Below are 22,414 nucleotides of genomic sequence, written 5' to 3' on the forward strand. Positions count from 1 at the left end.
GAGGTTCCCTGGTGAAACTCGGGCTGCTCCTTACTACTGTGGGTTTGTGCTGTCTGCTAACTGGATAAGCTGCCAAATGAGTCTGTTGGTTCTGTCCCTGGCTCAGGGCCTGTGTGCTTTGTGCTGTCTGCTTGACATGATCATCAAAACTGTGAACAATAATCATGGCTGTTGTTAGGTCTCACCACTGTCAGGCTAGCATGTTAGCATAGGGACATGTTGTCTGCACACTGCTATTTTTTTATTTAATTAGCTCATTAAATTGTAGCTTCATAGCAATAAATCCAATTGCTATTGGAATTTTGTGGAAGATTCTGGTCATGAGCGATCAGTGCTCAGGGCACGTGAATGCATAGTGACAGGTGGGCTACGGAGGTAGACAGATGGGTAGCCTGGAGGATTATTTCACGTTACATAGACTGTTAGAGGCCTATGGCTGCCCCACTTAGTGGATTTTCTTTTTGTCATTCGATTTATTTATTGCTGTCTGGATTTTAAGAGATTTTCTACAAAGAAACAAAACACACACACAAAAAAACACACCTCCAGACTACATTACTTACCAAGCTACGCTTTAATACATTGTCAGAAAATTGCTAAGTATACAAAAATGTAGTTATAAAAAAAAATGTATGTAATGATTTATGCAATGTAGATCTGCCTCACAGCAGACTTGCCCATGTTGAAGAAACAGGTGTTACTCATTACATTAACAATGTCTCTGTTCTATTGAAGTGTCCCAGTGAGTCATTTTGAGGCAAACATTATACTTTTTACTCCACTATGTTCATCTCATAATTTTAGTTACTTGCTACTTTGCAGCTTACATGTTGCATCAGAGCCAATACAGAAAAAAAAAAAGAAAAAAATCCGAAAAACAGTGATTCAGATGATCAGACAAAAGCTAAATACTGAATCTGATAATAGTCCAGGTCAACAATAAGAATCAGAATCCTTTAATGTCCTGCAGATGGGGAAATTTGTTTGTCACAGCAGCGACAGAATATCACAAAAACAGAAACATATTACAAGAAAATTAAAAAGGGAAGATATAGACATATATACATATTTACATGATATAGTGCAAAATGAACAGCAGGTTATTGTTTTGTTTTGTTTGTTATATGTATATTTCGTATACACATGTATATAATTACATAGATAGATAAATAGATATGTTTGATTTATGTTTACTTACCTTTATACAAAAGTTCATTTATTGTATTGATCTGATAATAGGCCAGGTCAATAATTAGTTCATCCATCAAGTATATTCAACCTACATGTAGCATAATGTATATGTTTGTAATTATATTGATGACATCGTATTGTTTACTGCATACAGCCAGAAAATTACTTTTGATTTAAGTAGTTTTAGCAAAGCGACTTTACTTTCACTCAGTATGATTTTTGAGTACTTTCGCAACACTGTGTCAGTGCTCCTGGACAGCTGTGGGTTGTTGTCCTGCAGTACTCAGACTCCACCGACAGATGGCGCCCTTCCCCCCGCCTCAGAACCAATCCGTGGACTATTACAGCTGTGGTGGTGGTGCTGCTGCTGCTGCTGCTGCTGCTGCTGCTCCACACACACACTCACACACACAGACCGTCAGCCGGGCAGGGTTTCTTCGACAGCGTCGCCAGCGTAGGCTACACGGGTCTGTGTTGAGCTGGTTCCTGTGCGGGTCTGAACGCGGACTGTGAGAGTTTGTGTTGTTGCAGTTGGATGAAGGAGCGGAGCTGCAGACTGCTGTCCCGCGGTGAGTGACTCTCATGTCCGTGTGTGTGTGTGTGTGTGTGTGTGTGTGTGTGTTCACCCAGCTGCATGTACAGCCAGGGTGTCTGGCAGCGCCTGGTTGAACTCACGCACTGAGCTGTGTTAGACGGAGGCTGTTTACTTCACGCCTGTCATCGTGTCGGAGCCTGTTAGCGGTTTAATTTGACGTGCTCCTCACGAGCCTTGCACAATCTCAGAGCGCACAGAGGAAAACAGGTCTGAGATCGGACCGCAGGGCTGGAAAACAAGCAGCACACACAGAGAGAGAAAAGTTCAACTGATCTACACCTGTTCAACAAAAAAGTTGTGACACATCGTGACCCATCAGGTCGACAGGTGGTGGTGTGTTCAGTTCCAATTTTGAGGTACTTCATGAAATGAGGCAATTTCAAATGGAAATAGGCCTGCTTTTAATGTTGGAATTGCGTATTAAAAAATAACTGAAACACTTGGTCGATTAATCACTTAGTTGATGACCATATGTTAATTCGCAGCTGCTGAGATAATAAAGTTTCAGCATCCTAACTGTGAGGATTTACTCTTTGTCTTTGGTTTGTGACCGCTGGAAACACACAGCCAACAATGTGAAAAGTAATAACTTTAATGTTGCAGAGATTTTACCTACACCGAGTTGGCGATTAATCATGTATTGAAATTCAATTAATTGACACTGAAAGTAATCATTTGGCGCTGCCCTGTAAATATTAGTTTAATACTGATGCTGAGTTTTTGGGACCGATGTCCATACTGATGTTATGAAGGAAAAAAAAAAGAAAAAAAAAACTTCTATCAGTACATCTATTGACATCTTTTATGCACAAAATAAATACATAAACATATTTAGCAGTTATCCCTCAAATGCGGGTAAAATGACAAATAACATGGTGAACTTCATAATAACCCCAACCATCTTCTTTCTGTATTATATTCTGAAAAAACAGATGATGATATACATCTGTGAAAGGCCAATACCGGCCAAGTGATATGTTGTTGGAGCTCTAGTTTAATATTACGTATTTATTTGATGGCTGTTACTCTCACCACATCATGTTTTTTCTTTATCTCCAGACACTAATGATAATAACAGTGAGCTGGTGGAAGAGTGAGAACAAAAAGCAGAACAAGACATGTATTTTTTTCCCCTGGAGTTGATTGTCATTGAACCAATTACAGATGCTAAAGAACGTAGATGTTAACGAACAACCTTTTGCTATGACAATTGTGATTTACAAATTTGGTATGTTTACTGTTGGTTCTGCTGCCCCCTATTGGCCATTAAAAAGACAAAAAAACAAAACAAAACATTGCAGCTTTAACTTGTCAGCTTGCTTCACTGTCTATTATAGTCTATTTTTCACATAAGTTACACAGTTTTAAAAGGCTTTAAATAAGCTCAATTAATGAGTGCAATTCTGCAGTGAACAGTACATTGACATGCAGAGATCTACTTAATAGTCACGCTCTGTCATGGATGCTACATATTTACACAGATATTTAAATACATGAATACGTGTATTTGGGCATAAATAGAAGCATGACCTATAGAACTGATAAAGTTCTAAAAACAGGAAGCCTTAGGGTTTTTTTTTTCTTTTAACCTGAGATGGAATTCCCCCAGTTGTCTTTGTATTTACTGAATGAAAGCTTTCCTGTTCACAAAAATAATATGTTCTCACTGTACCTGCCCTTTCGTACAAGGGGTCTTCTCTCCATAACATTAACAATTACATTTGACTCTGATGTAGGTTAGATAACAAGGGTATCGCCCAGAATCAGCAGACATAAAATTGAGTAAATACCAAAACGGACATGCAGTCAGTTCATCCATACAGTGATTGATATCATCCTATTGATACGCTCTAATGTAATCTGACCACATGGTCTCTCAACTTGTGTGTCCCATGAACCCAGTTTTAGGTCAACAAATTGTCATTACTCTTAGCTGTCAGGACAGTTTCTGGCTGTATTTGCAAAAACAGTCTGAGGATGAAGCTCAAAATAGATTGTATGGAAACATGTTTTTTCTCAAGTGTGTCTTACATGAAGCCTCCCATTCCCTCTCTGCAGGTGACAACTCGAAAAATAAAGCCTATGGGTGTTTTGTAACAGGAAATAAGGACTCAGTGGCAATGAAACACGTTCAGTTTCGCGCAGTCTTAATATCATGACCTTGACTTTACACATGTTTATCTAAACAGAGTTTCGAGGGTAGTTTAGTCTTTAGGTCTGTCTTATCAGTGTGAGAAAAATGAGAAAAGACTGCGAAACTGTTCTCAGCTGTGTGTAGACCAACACCTGCTACAAAGTCATAATGCAGTGACTCCAGCAGAGTTCATGTTGATGAAGATGAACATTGTTGTTCTCGCTCTGGGCTTTACTGGTGATACGGCAATAAATGGCAATAAAACCTTTCAGAGTATTTAGTCTCCATTAGCTGAGCACAAACGGTGTAAGATTACTTAACAGGCGTTATTCTTAGCATATTGCTTATGTGCACCTGCTCATTCCAACTGAAAAAAGGATCATGGCTAATCAGCAAATACTGTAATTAACATGAACACTAAACTTAATGTCGAGAAGACTTCATGTTCGACAACATCAGACAGGTCACAAAGTGATGATGTTATACAGTTTACCAGGACGACAGAAACAACATCAATTATACAAACTGATTTATGGCTGCACAGTTGATCAAAATATTATGTGACAGAACATTAGAGTACTGTCGTGCTGCAGAGACGTCCTGTCTTACAGATCCTCTTTTTCTGCTTCTCCAGATTTAAGAAAGCATGTTTGTTTGGTACAGACCCTAAAATGTCACATCATCATGATTTTTTATAAGTTTTTTTTTAATCTTATCTTTATCTTGCAGCCCTTAATTGATCCTAATCCAACCTATCTCATCTTTCATTTTTCCATGTTTTGAATGAGGTAAAAGTTTTCACAAGACTTACCTCACTGGAGCTTAAGTTATTCTAAATCAATAATTTAAACCTGAATTAAGAACATTTTGTGTCAAATATGAATTAACAATATTAGTACTACTAAGTTTACTAACTTTACCAGAAATAAAATACCGTAGCTGCTACATATGAAGCAATAAGGGAGCATTTTTTGAGTGTCATGATAACCAAGTGACTCTATTGTAAACTGTGTACAATAGATAGAAGTATGATGTGGTGAAATAAGAGACAGCATGTCTTCAAATATGCAGCTGTGAAACAGCAAGAAGACGGTCAGTGGACTTGTGGAGAGAAAAAGAGGACATTATTTGACAGAGCTTGAAAAGGAAAACGTACATGTGAATCGTGAATCATTAATACATTGTGTTTTTTTCATGTACGCGATGTATACAAGAAGTGCAAAAAGTCAAGCGCACTCCAGGTGTCACTTCACAATTTCGAAACCTGTGCGATTCATTCAGGACTCCTCAAACAGAATAGCTTAATTTGATTTAGAAATGACCTCGACAACATCACTGCACCAAAGTTTGATCACAGCACTTCTGCTTTCTTATTAAGATTTCAGTCTTATATCACACTTACCATTTATATTTCGTCTGGCCCAAAAATGTCTTTGATCAAAAGTTTGGCTCAGGAACGTTTAATACCTCCTGACCTCATGGACAGGGTTGGGTAGTCACAGATTATAGGTAATTAGGATTACACAATTACATTACAAAAAATAAAGTAAGTAACTATCAACCCAGATTAAATTTGAAAAAATGTGTAATTACATTACAGTTATGTTGTCAAGGGATTGGTTCATAAAATGTTTGGATGATGTCATTTTTTAATCATGATAGTCAGTGCTCTATTAAATCATGAAAAGCGGTAGAAACAAGACTGATGTTGAGTCTAGATGGAAGGTTCCAGCAGCAAATGTCCCTCTAAAACAGCCTTCCATCCCTGACAATATGGCCATCACCTCGACTTGTCCAGTGCAATTTGCATTCGACAGAGATGTTCTTCTTCAGAGATCCTTTATTGATTTTTTTTTGTTTTGGCGGGGGGGGTTTACTCTGGACATTATTTAGAAGCCAAACTTTGAGACAAATGGACATCGTATCTTTTTTATTTGTTGTTGAATCACTGAAGGGTGGTATTTTTGGTGAATATTATTTGAACTTGCATGATTCTAATCTGCAAAGAGCCACCAGGGTAAAGTCAAGCTGTTGTTGTAAAGCAGTTTTATCTTTTGAGAAAAAGCATTTGAAAATCCATAAACAGTCGACCTTTTTCACAGGCGTCATATTAACTTGTCAAAGCAGAAAGAACAAAGGTATGATTAAAGAAGTTAACAATGGCTCCATTCTGTTGAGTTTCCCATTGGGAAATTGTTACTTTAAATTGACAGTCAAATCAAATCAAATCTGGGATTTTGAGATTCTTGACAACCCTAATTCAGATTCGATTACTAATGTTTCCACTTCATTTGTATTCAGTAACTAAATACATTGGCATGAACTTCTCTCCCGCATACTCTATTTTAACACAACTCCTCAGGGGCTTGTTCTTAAGTTTGACTGTTAACACACAGTTGTGGCCAGCAATTAGACAGGTGTTCAGTTGCATATGAAATAAAAGCATTACTATTTTTATCTGAGCATAGAAATCATTGCCAAATAGACGATACAGATGTATTTTAAGAGATATTTTAAGTGATAAATCAGGTTGAGAAATGTGATGGGATTCTGAATCAGAAACTCACAAAGGGCCCCAACATCTGGGTAGAAATAAGTTGAAATAATGACAATTATGTGTATAGGCATTGATTGAACATGATCTAAATGAAGTCCAGGTTTCGTAGCAGATTTAGAAAAAGGCATCAGAAACCAAGCACTGTTGGCAGGAGATAGTTGTCACGATTCACACAGTTCGGTGTTGCGAAACAAGGCTCTCCAGGAAGGAGAAACCGTGTGGATACCAGGAAATGTTTCATGAATAAAACATGCACGGTCTCTGATTTAGACCTGCTGGTCCTCCCCGCTGTCCAATAATTCCGATGTACCATGAGTCATCACTCAGATTCTTTTCATTATCTTATTTTTCATGTGAGACAACATCTTAGATGAAGAAGAAACATAAAAGAAGAGCAATGAAAGAAGCTGAATCATTAGATGATGAGTTGACATAAGAGATAAGCAATGAAAGGAGTTAAAACGACAAAGTAAACTTAAAAAGAAAGCAATGAAAGTAAATGAAACATTAACCCAACTCAACTTCATTTATAAAGGATTTTAAACAGCCACAGCTGGGACAAAGTGCTGTACATAAATAAGAAATGGAGCGTAAAACATAAAAAACACATATAAAAACAATAAAACAATAATGTTAAAACAATAAAAATTATAAAACACTAAAACAAGAGCAGAGTCTCATACTGGGTTGAATGCCAAAGAATAAAAATGGGTTTTAAGATGAGTTTTAAAAATGGACAATGAGGGGGCTTGTCTGATGTGCAGCGGGAGGCCGCTCCATAGTTTGGGACCAGCAGTAGAAAAATCTTCATCTAACGGTTAGATGAAGATTAAACACAAAACATAAGCAACAAAAGGAGTTGAAACGTTAGATGAAGAGTAAACACAAAACATAAGCAATAAAAGGAGCTGAAACGAATAAAGAGTAAACAAAAGGTACGAAATGAAAGAAGCTGAAACATTAAATGAAGAGTAAACGTAAAGGATAAGCAATGCAAAGCAAATAAGGAACTTCTCTCCTGCATACTCTATTTTAACACGACTCCTCAGGGGCCTGTTCTTAAGTTTCTGGACTTTGACACACAGTTGTGGCCAGCAATTAGACAGGTTTTAAGTTGCATATGAAATCCAATAAATGCATTACTATTTTTATCTGAGTGTAGAAATGATAAAATAAATAAATAGTTGCTACAAATGTATTTTAAGAGATATTTTAAATGATAAATCAAGGCTGAAAAATGTGATAGGATTCTGAATCAGAAACTCACAAAGGGCCCCAACTTCTGGGTAGAAATACTCTGCATTACAAGTTGAAATAGAAGAGTTAGACACAGTTGTGTGTTTACATATTGTAAGAACTGAGTAGGTATCAGTTAACGTAGCAATATTTAACATGGCAGGGATGAAATGGGAAGAATAAAACAAGAAATTATATTTTCATGTAATCAGTTGCAAAATAATATATATATATATATATATATATATATATATATATATATATATATATATATATATATATATATATATATGTATATATATATATGTATATATATATATGTGTATATGTATATGCATATATGTCTGCACCGGAATATTGTGTAACCCGAAATATTGAAGTTATTTGATGAATACTTTTATCTAAATGTTATGTTATCATGGGTGAACTCAACCTCTCCTCTTTAAGTCTAGGCGTGTAGGGCCCTGTTTAATGGTGGTAGTGGGCTGGGCCTTCATGTGTTGTGATTCAACTGGGTGGACTGCACAGAGAAAGTAACACTCGCCACATGTTTCCTTGACAGCTCGACACCATGGCTGCCACTCTCACTCTACTCTTCTTCCTATACATCTTCACTTCTTCAGCGCTGGAATCAACGTCAGAGCAAGGTATGTTTGCAAATGTTGATATTTATTTGGTAAGCCATGTCTTCAGTTTACTTACATAGATCAAGTCGATTAAAAATGTTGACAACACTTGAGCATTTGAGACATATATGTTTGTCATGTAAGAAAAAACAATGTTGTGTGATGTTATTTTATGCTTGGCACTGATAATGCTGTTCTTGACACCTGCCGTCCTATGATGCCCAGATTTTGTATTTTTGTTTATCTACTCGACTTGGAATCAAAACATTTGCACAACACCAGATGGAACTCATTTTTGAGACAAATCTGCTTTCAGTAGGACAATATAAAACACTTATTACTGTACAGTTACCGTGCTGCTCTGGTGTTGGAGTGTATTAGAAATGTGTTGCACAACAGCGAAGCCCTCCACAGAGAGCCACATGGAACAGCCAACAGGACTTCCAGTGAAGTGGCTTCCCAGGAATTCTGGAGAGCAGCGAGTGCTCTACTGCTGAACAATAGGAAGCTGTTTAGTGTGTAGAGGCCCCCCTTTCGACCAAACAGCCCCTCGGTGGCAGTGGAAAGCCTGTGTATTTGCGTACATGGGTCGTGTTTTACCCACAGATTTAAAACTCTGTCTGCGCTGACCATTAGAGTCCCATATGGACATCCTGTACTTCATCTTGTTACATAACGCTGGCAGCGACTTGGCAGCCGTGTGAGGACATGTTCTCCCCTACTCCTGTTCTCCTACTATTTTGATTCTGTTTTTGTTTCATGTCTTTATCTAGGTTTAAACAAGGGCGCTGTGTTCTGACAGGCATGTTTTCACCCTGTAGCATAAATTGGAAGTGAGAGCCAACTCGTTGCTGCCAAATTACGGTCAGTGGTTTCTCAGCCACGTATGCTTTCCTTTAAATTCGGACTTGGCAGCAAGTTTGAGAACCACTAATGGCCGGCAGATTTCGGATTGCTGCCTTCATCTCAGATCATATTGCGCTGGACTGTATTTGAGTCCGTTTTGACACAAATAGATCATTGTTTTTCGGTGGGAAAAAAACTTTGATGAATCTCAAGCGATCAGTCAACACGAGAATTGTTTTATTCTTCCACCACGCAAGCTGCTAGCCTTCTGCTGCATGTGTGGAAATGTTGGTGTTCTGTATTCTGAATCACTCACATGACAGATCTCCGCTGCTGTGGCTCCTGGCTGCATTCAATTTATCTATGCACAGTCCTGCCACCCTTAGTTACTATTTACCAGGTCAGACAAGCTTGACTATAATACTGGGATATACTGTGATGCTGGGCGATATTTTTGGAGTCAGCCATTATAGCTGCAATAAGATGACAGCATGGACTACAGTACAGGACTCTCATTAGCTCACCTAAGATGTGACTATAGGCAATGTGATATGTCCGTCAAGAACTGTTTTGGTTTTAATCAGCCTGTGTGTTGTAGACATGTGTAATATCAGTAATGTTAGCACCTGTAGCTATCATTATTGCTTGGTGTAGTTTATTTTCCCTCATGTCAAAGTGTTGTTTGAGGCTTTAGCACGCTAGTGGTCCAGGCGTCAATTTTGAGCTTGATGATTGGCTGTCTGCAGTCCACCCCTCTTCTTACATTTGTTATGAACTCGGCCGTTGACGTTTTTTCCCAGGGACCAGGTTTTCAGTAACCCAGCTGCGCATCTTTTGTTTCCATATTGCAGCCTGGAGAGTTCCATGTCTGCTGAAGCCTTGAGGATGCGCTCTGTATGTCAATGTCACTGGCCGCCCCAAAATAACTCTTTTCGCTCCGCAGCTCCATTGGAGCCCCATCCGCCGGAGGTGCTACTTTGAGAAATTGAATAGTCCCTGTAGTGGTGGACAAGTGTTTTTGCCCTGCTCACCACCTGAGCAGCAACTGTTTATTTCACTCAGGAATCAGTACATCGGTTCTTAATGTGATTATATTTCTGGACTGGAGGGGTCATATTGTCACTTGTCACATTTTTTTTTCTGCCCATGTTGTGCCCACAAGGCTTGTTAGGTTAGTAAAAGGTTCAATAATCACTGATTGTAGAATTGTGGCCCTTAGCCAAGGAAGGAAATGGCTTTTCTAAATACAGGGGATGAGGTATTTCCCCCCTGAGAGTGCACTGATTGATGTCTGAACATGTGACTCTCTAAATAACCATTTGGCCTGTGCACTCACAGGAAAGACATTAATGAAGGCTTCCCACAGACCCACACTGCAGATGTTAATAGATGCTATGATTGGAAAAACACCCAGTAATTATCATCAAGAGGTTGTGTAAACAAAGAACAACAATAAGCAGTGTTCTACTTCATAATTTATGGGATTAGCTGAGGCTATGATTGAGTTCTGTAAAGGAAATTAATGGTAGCTGCTATTTCCTACTCCCGCTGAAATCATGGCTGAAAGGAAACAGCTCTGCGCTTATCAAAACAGATTGGGCGAAGAATGTTTTGTTTCAGGATGTTCACCCTGAAATAGACAGTGTCAGCTGCACTCAGAGAGAAACCGTGCCGTCAACATGTTTACCACGTAGAGGTTTTGGCCCTTTGCCTTGGAAATGGAAATGGTCCTGAAATGAGAAAATGCTGTAAATTGATAGTGCCGTCTTTGGAATTGTCAGTGTTTTGCGGCTCCGACAACTGTGTTCAGAAAGCGCTCTGCATTCACTGCTCTCATGTTTGCTTAAACTGGAGGTGAACTCTGCCAGACGGCTGTTGAACAAACACAGTGGCGCTCAGTCTGACAGGCACACAAGCACAAAAATGAATCTAATTTGAATCAGTTTGGGAGTTGCTCTCATTATTCTAACCACACACTCTGCCAATAAAAGTTACTTAATGGCAGATTTAGTAGTTAAAGATAGGAGTTCTTCAATGAAATGTCTGAAAAGGGAGGAAGTCTGTAAACAACTTAACATATAGTGAATAATACTCAAACATTACCTCTTCTGTGGACATGTGTGCCAAGTCAAGTCACGTCAATTTCCATCAGCAACGGTTGTTATTCAGTGGTCTGTTCATTACCAGCAAAGCCAATTTGGCTGCTGGACAGTTGCGTTACTGTTATTGTGTCTATTTACCCTGAACAGCAAGATTACTCTACATTAGTCGAATGCTAATAAGCAACAGCAACCTTTGAGGGTGTGTGTACGTGTGTGTCTGTGTGTCAAAGTCAGCTCTCACTAAACTCAGCACGCACCAGAGACTCCGGTTCACTCTCCTCTGTTCCCCTCTCCTCACTGTAATATTACGTTCATGGAATAAATTTAAACATTTCCTCTCAGTCAGCTGTCAGAATTACAGCGCGCAAACAATGGAGGTGCCCTTTGCAGATTGCTGCTGCAGTCCAGTCGATAAACTGGAGTTAACGTAAGTGTAAATGTGAAATTCAAAGTTTAAAACGTCGTGTCTGAGCTCTCCGCGGTCGGTGAAAAGATTCAAATCAGAGCAGGATCCGATCTGACCCTGGAGGTTCTTTCTTCCAAGGACGCCAAGATGATTTTTTAAAATTTGTTTTCCACCAATATTTGTTCTTACAGTACAACAAAACAAAAACAAAAGGTTATATTAAGACCCTCACAAATGAAGTCAAATCAAGTCATTTTTTATTTATACAGATTATTTATATAGCTCCAATTCACAACAAAAGTTATCTAGCGACACTTTAATTAATTGATGTACAGAGAGAGAGAAATGTACAGCAACTTCAACGGTAACAACAGCTATAACAATTGAAACGTGAATGTAAATAAAATTACTATATCCTAAAAATCATCCGTAAATGACAAGGAAAGGATTGTGCTTTTGGCTTTAACACGGGAAACACTGAGAACACATTCAACACATTTGAATAGTGAAAGATAATGTCCTCACTTTATAACATTACCAAGTTAACCTAACCTGGCCTCATGTTCGGCTCAGGGCATGGCCCTGGGCTTTCTACGTCCACCATCGGCTCTTAATTGTGAAGGAGATTTCCATGTAAATGAATCCAGGCAGTAATCAGGTTGCCCTTGGAAATATAATAAACCAATATAGCGTGCATGTTCCCTGTCACACACACACACTTTTCAGACCATCCACACGACCTCATTTAACATGCTGAAGTGAGCCAGAAAAATGCTCCGCATAGCTGAGTGTCAAATTGATTTTTCTCTTAATCCTGAGCTAAGCACAGTTCCGAGGAGGAGTGGAGGATCTGGTAAACAGGTTATTTTTAACCTGTAGCTCCCCTTCCCTGAAACACCCAAAGCAAGCCAGAGGTATTCATCATCTGCTCCGAGCGCTGCCTCCCAGCCGTAAAGGAGCCATCTTGTCCTTGCGCTTCTCGGTACTCAGCCAGCCTGGGCTTGTGAGGTGTTTCTCTGTGAAATGTTGTTGTAATCTGTTGACTGCTGCAGCTGTCCCCAGAATCATTGATCTCAAAGCCCTCCTGGTAATACAATCAGCAGTGTTTGCTTAAAAGATTGTGGGGGGAAAAAAAAAAAGCTCCCTCAGCTCTTTGTGTAAAGGGCCAGTCCACCTGCATTAAACAAACACCTCGCAGTGACTAGTCATGCAAACTCTGTCCACTCATGAGGACTGTGAGGCGCTTGAGTTAAAGGTGCAATATTTAAGAATTTTCCATTAAAACATGGAAGATTATCAACAGAATGTGAAGACGTTTGTGTATTGCATTCCAGAGACATCTCATGAAGTTAGTTAAATGAAAAGAATGTGATTAACATATGAGCTAGGTTAGAGATCTAGCCTAAATCACATTAGTTGTATAGCAACACACATATCTGAGCAGAGCTGTGTTATAATGTCTTTGGATTATATCAGCCGTAGGGCGTTCACGATAACCACGACAATGAAATACCATGCTACTGACAAGCCAACAGCAGGAAATGGCAAGCCATCGCTGTCATGTTCCGTGTGTTTTTAAGACCAGATCAATGGCAGTGCTTCTGATTGCGAAACTAAATATAATCTTTGCCAGTATTGTACAGTCCTCCACCCAATGAAAAGACAGCCAGCCAGTGCAGAAAAGCATCTGCATGTCAGCAGGATTCTCTATTTGCTACTCAGTATCTCCTATTTACAGAAGCATGGTGAGTTCCTGCTCACTTGCTCCGCTGCTCCAGACAGGACACACCAGCCTTCAAGTGTAGTTCAAGACAGTACACATTAAAAACGTTGCCAGTCGACCTCCAGGTCTAAGATATTTGCCCCAGTAACTCTGGGTAATCCAAATACCTCACAGTCAGCTGCATTCATTGGAAACTACTTTCTGCCTAAAGAATTAGTGCACATGAAAAAGTGTGTGTGTGCTGTGGGTCATGAGGATATCATAAGTACACCTTAAGTCCTTTGGAAAAACAACCCTTTAAGGAGGTGATGCCTTCCAACAGAAAGCATGGAGCTGATGGACTCACAAAGGAGTATGTGTTGAAACGACGTGGACAGGACTGATAAATTACTGTATACTTTGAAACATGCTCATCTTTTCAGTGCAATTAAAGCAGATCATTGTTGGTGTACTTTTCTGTATGTTGCTTAAGAAATGATACAATGCTTGCAACAACAGATGCCTATCTGGTTTCATGTTACACTGGAAGAGTTCCCCAGCAATTCAGCTTTGCACTCTGGAGTCACGATGCACAGTTACAAAAACAAAAACAAGCAAAGATGTTTTGGGTTTTTTTGATCCCACACATTTTTATTTTTCCTCTTTTTCTTGTTAAAGCCTACATTTCCCAGAAAACAACGTGAAGACTCAGGTGTCATATGCTAGAAGGGTTCTACACTACAGAGATCTGTTATCTCGCTTATTTTTCACTTTAAATCATGTGGTCTTCTATCATCTGGAGAGTTTGCACTGCCCTGGAGCCACAAAATGCTTTACACAACCCTTTTAACAAACACAAAGCCAAAAAGTTTGCACTGTGGGACAAACGTGCCATATCTGCAGCACACTGGCAAAGAAGCAGTTTATAGTATGCGTGCTGGTACACATGGTTTGAGTTTGTGTAGCCACTGAAACAGGATCCAAGTCGTACTTTGTGTGCTAGGGTGTTTCTTAGTACACAGAAAGCAGATAGCTCATTCCACAACAGCCGCGGCAGTTCACTCTCCAGCTGCAGCTTTCGCTTGAAGAGCAATAAAACTGCTTTCCAGGAAAAAGCAGATACTCGCCCTGCGGCTCGGCTGCTCTCTGGAGTTAGGTTACAGTCATTATCCAGTCCTTGAAGTGCAGCACAGCCACCATTTAGACGATGATGACTCATGGGCGTTGTTACACAGAAAAATAAAACAAAACAGAGCTTTACAGTATAAAAACAATTAGAGATGTATTATTTTACCCTCTCACTCTGTCTCTGTTTCTCTACAGTCCACCCTCAGAGGGACCCACAGCTCACCAGCTGTGTCTCTGCCAACATGGAGACTTTCCGCTGCAGATGGAATGTCGGCACTCTCCAGAACCTCTCCAAGCCGGGAGAGCTCCGCTTATTCTACATTAACAAATTGTAAGTGGAAAAACTCCAACAGAAATATGTTTGGTCTGTGCTATCCAGGAATTCAGCGCAACAGATTAACAAAAAAATGAAAAAAAGAAGAGATCAAGCCTTTATTTATTATTTTTATCATTATTTTTATTTTATTATATATTTTTTTTTAACTTTTGATATGGATGGAGTACAAATAATTACATCATTACACCATTAGACTGACCATCCAGGGTTGCGCACAGTGTGAATAAAAGAGAACGATAATTACAGCAATAGAAAAAATTAAAAAACAAAACAAGAGCAAATAGTAAATGCAATTTAAAACCAATAGAAAAAATAAAAATACAAGCCTGAGAGATGTGTGGGTGGTGTGTACATTTTCAAGTGCTCGATGAAGGACACAGAGTCAACAGGCTGAACCTTAAAGAAGTTACATAAGATAATTTTATGTGCCAGATGAGGACAGAAGGGAAAGGAGAGTCAGAAAATGCATATAGGTTTAAGCAAATGTGGGATATAGTTGAAAAAACCTTCTCAGCCACGTTTGAATTTTTTCCTAACTGAGCGGCTGCTCTTATCAAGGTGAAACAGGGTCACTGCTTTGACAACTCCAATGTTGACACTGTCGTGTCTAAGCCTTATCTGTCAGGTGGTGCACCTGCTCGCTCTGTGCTGACCCGGCAAAAGTCCAGTTCAGGTTTACACTTAGTGGTAAGGTATTAATTTTAAAACACCCTGGCTGATATTCAAGCTACTCTGAAAACGTTCTTTTGGTTCACAATTTAGTAGTTTTCAGTTTTCTAACATCCCCTGTAATGTTGTAAAACAGATGGACACTGCAGTCTTAGAAATAGAAGAAAGAGTGCATTTGTTCAGCTGCGGATTAATACACGTTTTGGTGTTCTAATGAGGATTAGCCAGTAAAAATCCGAATTAACGTAATTCGTTGGAATTATTTGGAACGCTTGTGGAATGAGATGAGAGCATGAGATCTAAGTTCCGTGGATAAACTCTGGGCAGCCCCTTTACATTTAAGCAGTGTCGATAGATACTGTTTCATCCAATCAGGAGTGTAGCCCTGCTCCATGAACGACTCTCTCAGGCCGGTGTCACCTTTGTTCACAAGATAGGATAGGCTCTCACAACATTCTATATAGATCATACTGTACACCCAGCTGTAAAGACAAGAAGAGAGATTTTCAGACTGAACGAAGACATGTCTCCTGTTCCCTCCTTCCTCCAGTTCATGCTGCTTTTTTGAATGACATGTTGCAGATCCCCACTTGATTCTCCTAAAGAGTGGACAGAGTGTCCTCACTACAGCACCAACAGGCCAAACGAGTGCTTCTTCAATGAGAACCACACATCCATCTGGACATTTTACAGAGTCCAGCTCCGCTCGAGGGACGAATCCACCGTCTACGACGAGAACAAGTTCACCGTCGAAGCCATCGGTGAGTTTCCTGTCCCGCCTGTCACCATCCAGATCAGAGGGTAGCTGTTAGGAGCAGACCAGTCACAATAAAATGATCCACACAAACAAAACAGCAACATTGGAAATAACAATGGCACAGAAAGGATATTTATAGTAATAATTATTTATGGGGGTAGTAAAAATACTGCTGTCCAGTGTTTATTTTTATGGTTTCGGCCCCCTTGCTTCAGTTAAAAGAAAAGCTTAATGCTACAGCTTACAATGATCTTCTCAAACAATAGCATACTTTTGTGTTTTGGCAACAGTGTGGGGAAGGTCTTGCTTCAACAGAACATTATGAATGACTCGACAATGAATGAACTGCAGTGCCGACCGTGAGCCAGGACTTATCGTTTAACACCCTTGTTGGACCTCACTAATCCTCTTACGGCTGGCAGGAATCAAATCCCAGCATCCAGGTTCAGAAAACCTTATGGAAATGCTTCCTGTAGCATGTCCACACGTGAATGTATTGTTCAGGTGTCCACCTACTTTTGCCCTCCAGTTTAAAAGTAGCAGCCAGAGTCATTGATCTTGAAACAAGGATCACCGTGGTCCCGACTTAACAAATAAATGTAGTCCATGGAAGTGCCATAAAGAATTAAAAAAAAAATACAGATATAAAAAAATGTGAAAATACAAAAATAAATGACTTTATAACATATTTAATAGAATATCTTTATGACATTAATTTTGACATTTGTTTGTTTAGAATTTTTTTTTATCTGTATACATTTCAGCTCCACCCTTCAAGAGATAGGGATAGGGAAAAGAATTAAGGGATAAATATAAGTAAATGACATTACATGAAAATTTTAAAAATACGGGGACAGTAATGTATATGCAGTAAATGAATAAACAAATAAATGAATAAACGAATGTTTAAAAAATATGTTAAGAAACATAGAATAAACAGATGCAAAATTGCTATTTTGCTTTTATTTATTCTTTTCTATTTCCACATTTAGTTTCTTACTCTTCCACAGATTTATTATTATTTATTTTACCACTCTTGTGTCTCCATACTGACTCCAACTAACATACAGCCACCGCCTATTACCGATGAATCCATGGGTATATGCATATAAACTTGTTGTAGTTCAGTTGCTAATGATAACACTACTCTAAACTTACTTTCTGTTCTGCAGTGCAGCCAGATCCTCCATTTGACCTGACCTGGACAACACTGAATGAAAGTCTGAGCGGCACTTATTATGACGTCCTGGTGAGCTGGAAGCCGCCTCAGTCTGCAGACGTGGCGACGGGATGGATGACACTGCAGTATGAGGTCCAGTACCGCAGCGTCAGCTCTGACCAGTGGAAAGTGGTGGGTGTCTTCTGTTTTATTTTAGTGTGCTTGATTACCACTTCAGCCCTGTCATGATAAACATACTTATATCTATTAACCTCAGTGCAGTGCAAGACTCTAATAAACGCTGAGTGGTTTTTGTAGTCAACTTTATGTCAAAGGTAAACATGAATGTTTTCCAAATGAGAGGACTGTGATGTTGTAGCTTCTGATATTTGAGCCTTCATTTTCTTCAATCCAGATGGATCCTGTGATAAGCACCCATCGGTCTCTTTACGGACTTAAACACAACGTCAATCACGAGGTTCGGGTCCGGTGCAGAATGCTGGCTGGGAAAGAGTTTGGAGAATTTAGCGACTCCATATTCATCCACATCCCGGCGAAAGGTAAACACTCACAGCGATGTTGTGCAGGCTAGCAGATAAAGACGTTGTGAATGCTTTTCTAAAGGTTTTTCAATTTACGAGTTGTAGAGGCTGTAGCTGAACGTCCTTGTCGCTGTAAAGAACTCTCTCAATATTAGTGCCTACAGTTCACGTCACAGCTCCACCATTCTTTCACTGAACATCAATAGCTTGAATCTCCACATGAAAAAGAAATGATATACCGGTAGTTATCTGCGTGATCCTCCTGAAGCTGTGACCATAGTGTACCCGTCGCAATGTGTGAATCCAGTTTTGATGAAGTGTTAATATTAGAAAATCAAGCCACATAAGTACGCCCTGGACTTTTTTCCCGGCTGCCACAAAAAATATTCCCTCTGGCAAACAGTGAAGTAGAAGTTGATTTATGAGGTGCACGTCATTTTCTTAAACAAACATGGCAGTCATAAATGAAAGCCACTTGCTGTTGTTAGTAATTACAGTAGACAAAAGCGTGTACGTGTGTACTTAATATAAATACAACTGGAAACATAGCAGGACTGGGAGTGTTCAGCTGTGCTAGCAGCTCTGTGAGGCTGCATTTAGGCAGCTGTGCCTTGAGCTAAAAGCTGTGGTAGAGCGTGGGGTTAACCAATATGATTACAATTCATTCTGAGGGGAACATGGGCGTGTTGACTCAATTACAAGGCAATCCTTTGGTGTCTTACCTGAATATGTGCCTGTGTCACTTTTAATTTGAAAGTTGCTACAGCAGTCTTCACAGATTACAGCAGATTCTTTCTTTTTCCCAGTGTCGAGTTTCCCAGTGGTGGCCCTCCTTCTCTTTGGAGCCTTGTGTTTAGTGGCCATCCTGATGTTGGTCATCATATCGCAGCAGGAAAAGTAAGTATTTCACAGCCATCTGGTTTTCTGTGTAGGAGTGGAAGGTTTTAAAAATGCTCAGTGACCAACCTACTGCATGGGCTGACTGACCTTCAAAATCTGTTATCAGGGATATCATTCAAAGGTTTAGACACTGACATGCAAACATTATATATCTGCTGGTCAATGTTTATACAGAGGTCTGATGTCATGTTTGTCTTTTGTCGTTCATGTGTCAAATTTAATATTTTCCTTTTTTCCCCTCTCCCCAAGGTTGATGTTTATTCTTTTGCCTCCTGTTCCGGGACCCAAAATAAGAGGAATAGACCCCGAACTGCTCAAGGTATATGACTTTTATAATCAAATCAAAAGTAGGCTCACACAAATATCAGTAATACCTTACTACACTTGAAAGCTGTGTGCTCACAACTACAGTTAGCAGGTGACCTCAGAGTTGAAGCACAAAGGATGTTTTTGCTACCAAATGAGCTTTACTTATCTGCAGGATTATTATTTTTGTTTTCCAGTTCTCCCCAATAGACTTCATGAAAAGAATATTATATTACCAGAATAATTGATTGCCAAAGCTTACTATATAAGACCCATGTTGTCATAAACTTGAATGCTTCCTGAAGCTGCCAAAGTAGGTCACCAGCTGCATCTGGCCTCTCGAGTGTATAAATGCTATTTCCCTTATCTAACAGGAAGGGAAGCTGAGAGAGTTGACATCCATCCTGGGCGGCCCCCCTAATCTGAGGCCGGAGCTGTACAACAACGACCCCTGGGTGGAATTCATCGACCTGGACATCGAGGAGCAAGGCGACAAGCTCACAGACCTGGACACGGACTGTCTCATGCACCGCTCCCTGTCCTCCAACTGCACTCCCATCTCCATTGGCTTCAGAGATGATGACTCAGGTCGGGCCAGCTGCTGCGACCCAGATCTCCCCAGCGACCCTGAAGCATCGCCTTTCCATCCTCTCATCCCAAATCAAACCCTCAGTAAGGAAGTGTCGTGCCAGACAGCCAGCGAGCCAAGCTCCCCAGTCCAGAGCCCCGCCTCTGGAGAGCCTCCCTTTGCAGCACCGGGCAGAGAGGCTATGTACACCCAGGTGAGTGAGGTGAGGTCGTCTGGCAAGGTGCTGCTGTCGCCTGAGGAACAGACCGAGGTGGAGCAAACCACTGGGAAAGACACGGAGAAAGACATCATGGCGGAGAAGGAGAAAGCAAAGAAAGAGTTGCAGCTCCTGGTGGTGAATGCAGATCAGGGGGGTTACACCTCAGAGCTCAACGCAGGGAAAATGAGCCCAAGATTGTCCATAGGAGATCAGAGTGAACCCTGCCTGACAGGAGACTTGAGTCCTTTGCCACCCGCATTGCCTTACCATGAATCGGATACTGCCGCCGTGTCCCCTCTTCCCCCTGCTCCTGTCTACACCGTGGTAGAGGGTGTTGACAGGCAGAACAGCCTCTTACTCACACCAAACTCAACACCTGCCCCCCAGCTGATAATCCCCAAGACCATGCCAACACCAGGCGGCTACCTGACCCCTGACCTTCTGGGAAGCATCACACCATAGATCAGCAGCGAATGGTGCATGGTTAGGACTGGTCAATCAAAGGAGAACAGTCTTGGGTATTGACTTTTGAGGGCCCCGTGGTTGAGCGTCGAATGTCAGCTCTCCTGAAATAGTTTTTGGGGGGGAGGGGCATCTGTGCCTGTCCTGCCACCGCCTCTGCATCTGGCCTCCCACTGCTCCCTCAGACACGGCCGTAACATCGAGTTTGGTATGAGGGAGGACGAGCACACAAGGATGTTTTTAACTGCAATAGAGGAAAAGGAACCTTCCAAAGGGAAATACCACAAACCGGTTGCTGGAAATGTTCTGAAAAAACAGGTTTACACTTCCTAAAGGTGCGCCATGCAGGAAAACAACGTATCGACTCATAAAAAAGTAATCCCTCTCTGTCATCCCTTATAACCCACTAGAAGTGTGTGGCACTGTCTATATGTGCAGAGACCCTTCTCTCTGCATGGGTTTTCTAATTTGTATAGCATTTTGCAGGGTTAGGGGCATCCCAGGTCAACAGAACAGTGCAAGATGTGAAGTCGGACTCAGTTTCCTTCGCTCCATCTGTCTCTTTCCTCTGCTCAGGGCTGTTATGGTGTTAAGAGGGCAGCAGGTTCGTGTGCCTGTTCGTTTGACTGAGGGTGGTGCTGAGCTACACTCAGAGCAGAGCGGCCAACAGCAGACAGGGTAAAGCATGCACTTCAGCTGCATTCCCGTGACAAAAACCCAGAGGGTTATGCAGAGATTTGAGCGTGTTGATTCATAGAGCATTCCCGACATTTTATGTATGTGCTTTGTTCTCTTTAACGCCACTCCTTCTCTTCATTAACATCTAGCTTGCCAGATCACCACCGCTCCCTCTCTCTCTCTCAGATTCTGTCATTGAGGAGGGGGCTCTTTTAAAAAAATTGGACAGAAGAATTCTGCAATCGTAGTGCATTACTTGTTTTGGATAACGTACTGACAAGCAAATGCCATCATGTATTCATATGTAGTCACGTTTCTGTTCAGTTGATGAATTTTCACTCTCTTTTAAGCTCTGGCTTGGCCTCCATCAACTCTTTAGAGAATCATCTGTCTCCTGAGCTGCGAAATGCTCCAGTTTCTCACCATCTTGTCGCTCATTTTGTCTGTCTGCTGTTAAGTGCTTCGAGCGAAAAGGCTGAAGAGTTGCGTCGTGCTGCAGAGTTGTTGTTAATTCCCTGTGGTTCGTCACTACAGGTAATCATTTTTACATTGTAAGTAGTCATTTCATTCAGTGTTAAAACAAGAATATTGACTTGTGCAGCTTTAAATAAGGGCACATTTAATTGCATTTGTAAATTGTTGGATGCTTCTTCTTTTTTTTTTTTTTTTACATTTTGTACATATCAAAAGCTCTGTCAGATAAAATCAAGTCATTTGTAAATGACACGCTGTGTGAAAAAATGCCTGTCAACGTAAAATTATCACTTGCTGTCTTTTTACGAATTCAGCAATTTTAGCTTTCCAGAAGTTCCATTGGTATTCTTTTTTCTTCAGTCCTATTTGAGCTTTGAGACCAATATTAGTGTTACTTCCTCAATAAGTAATCCATTGCTCTATTGTAATACTCGATCTTACAGCCTGGGTTTATATATCATGAATATCATGATATTACCAACACATGAACTCCAGAGTTTAAAAGTAAGGCATGAGTTGTTTGTAAAAGTGTCGACTGGAGCAGATGCTTATCGTATTTTGCGCTCTTCATTTATGTTTCAAGAACTGTGAAACGTTCATAGAGCTGAACGAACTCATCTGCTCTGTCAGTATGTGTTTTACCAGTGCATGCGATGTACAAGTTTTTGTTTTTCATTTGGTTTCTGATATACAGCGCACTGAATGTCAGTGTAGTTGGGGGACACATAGTCATCAGAGTTGGATTTGTAAAGTTGCATTGCATTTTGACTGTTCATAAGTGATTCACAAATAAACAGACTTTCATAAATCTGCCCCTGA

General features: G+C 40.4%; 1 protein-coding gene across 1 annotated transcript; it reads left to right on the plus strand.

The window, feature by feature from the left end:
- Window positions 1-1,585: 1,585 nt before the first annotated feature.
- Window positions 1,586-22,407, plus strand: ghrb (growth hormone receptor b). Its single transcript, XM_037117167.1, has 9 exons — window positions 1,586-1,760; window positions 8,276-8,360; window positions 14,719-14,854; window positions 16,112-16,290; window positions 17,459-17,637; window positions 17,861-18,005; window positions 18,794-18,884; window positions 19,137-19,206; window positions 19,568-22,407. Exons 2-9 carry the CDS (start codon window positions 8,285-8,287, stop codon window positions 20,441-20,443), a joined length of 1,752 nt encoding a protein of 583 aa, XP_036973062.1. The 5' UTR covers window positions 1,586-1,760; window positions 8,276-8,284; the 3' UTR covers window positions 20,444-22,407.
- The last annotated feature ends 7 nt before the right edge of the window (window positions 22,408-22,414 follow it).

Source organism: Acanthopagrus latus, chromosome 12 (genome assembly GCF_904848185.1).
Source record: "Acanthopagrus latus isolate v.2019 chromosome 12, fAcaLat1.1, whole genome shotgun sequence".
Classification (NCBI taxonomy): domain Eukaryota; kingdom Metazoa; phylum Chordata; class Actinopteri; order Spariformes; family Sparidae; genus Acanthopagrus; species Acanthopagrus latus.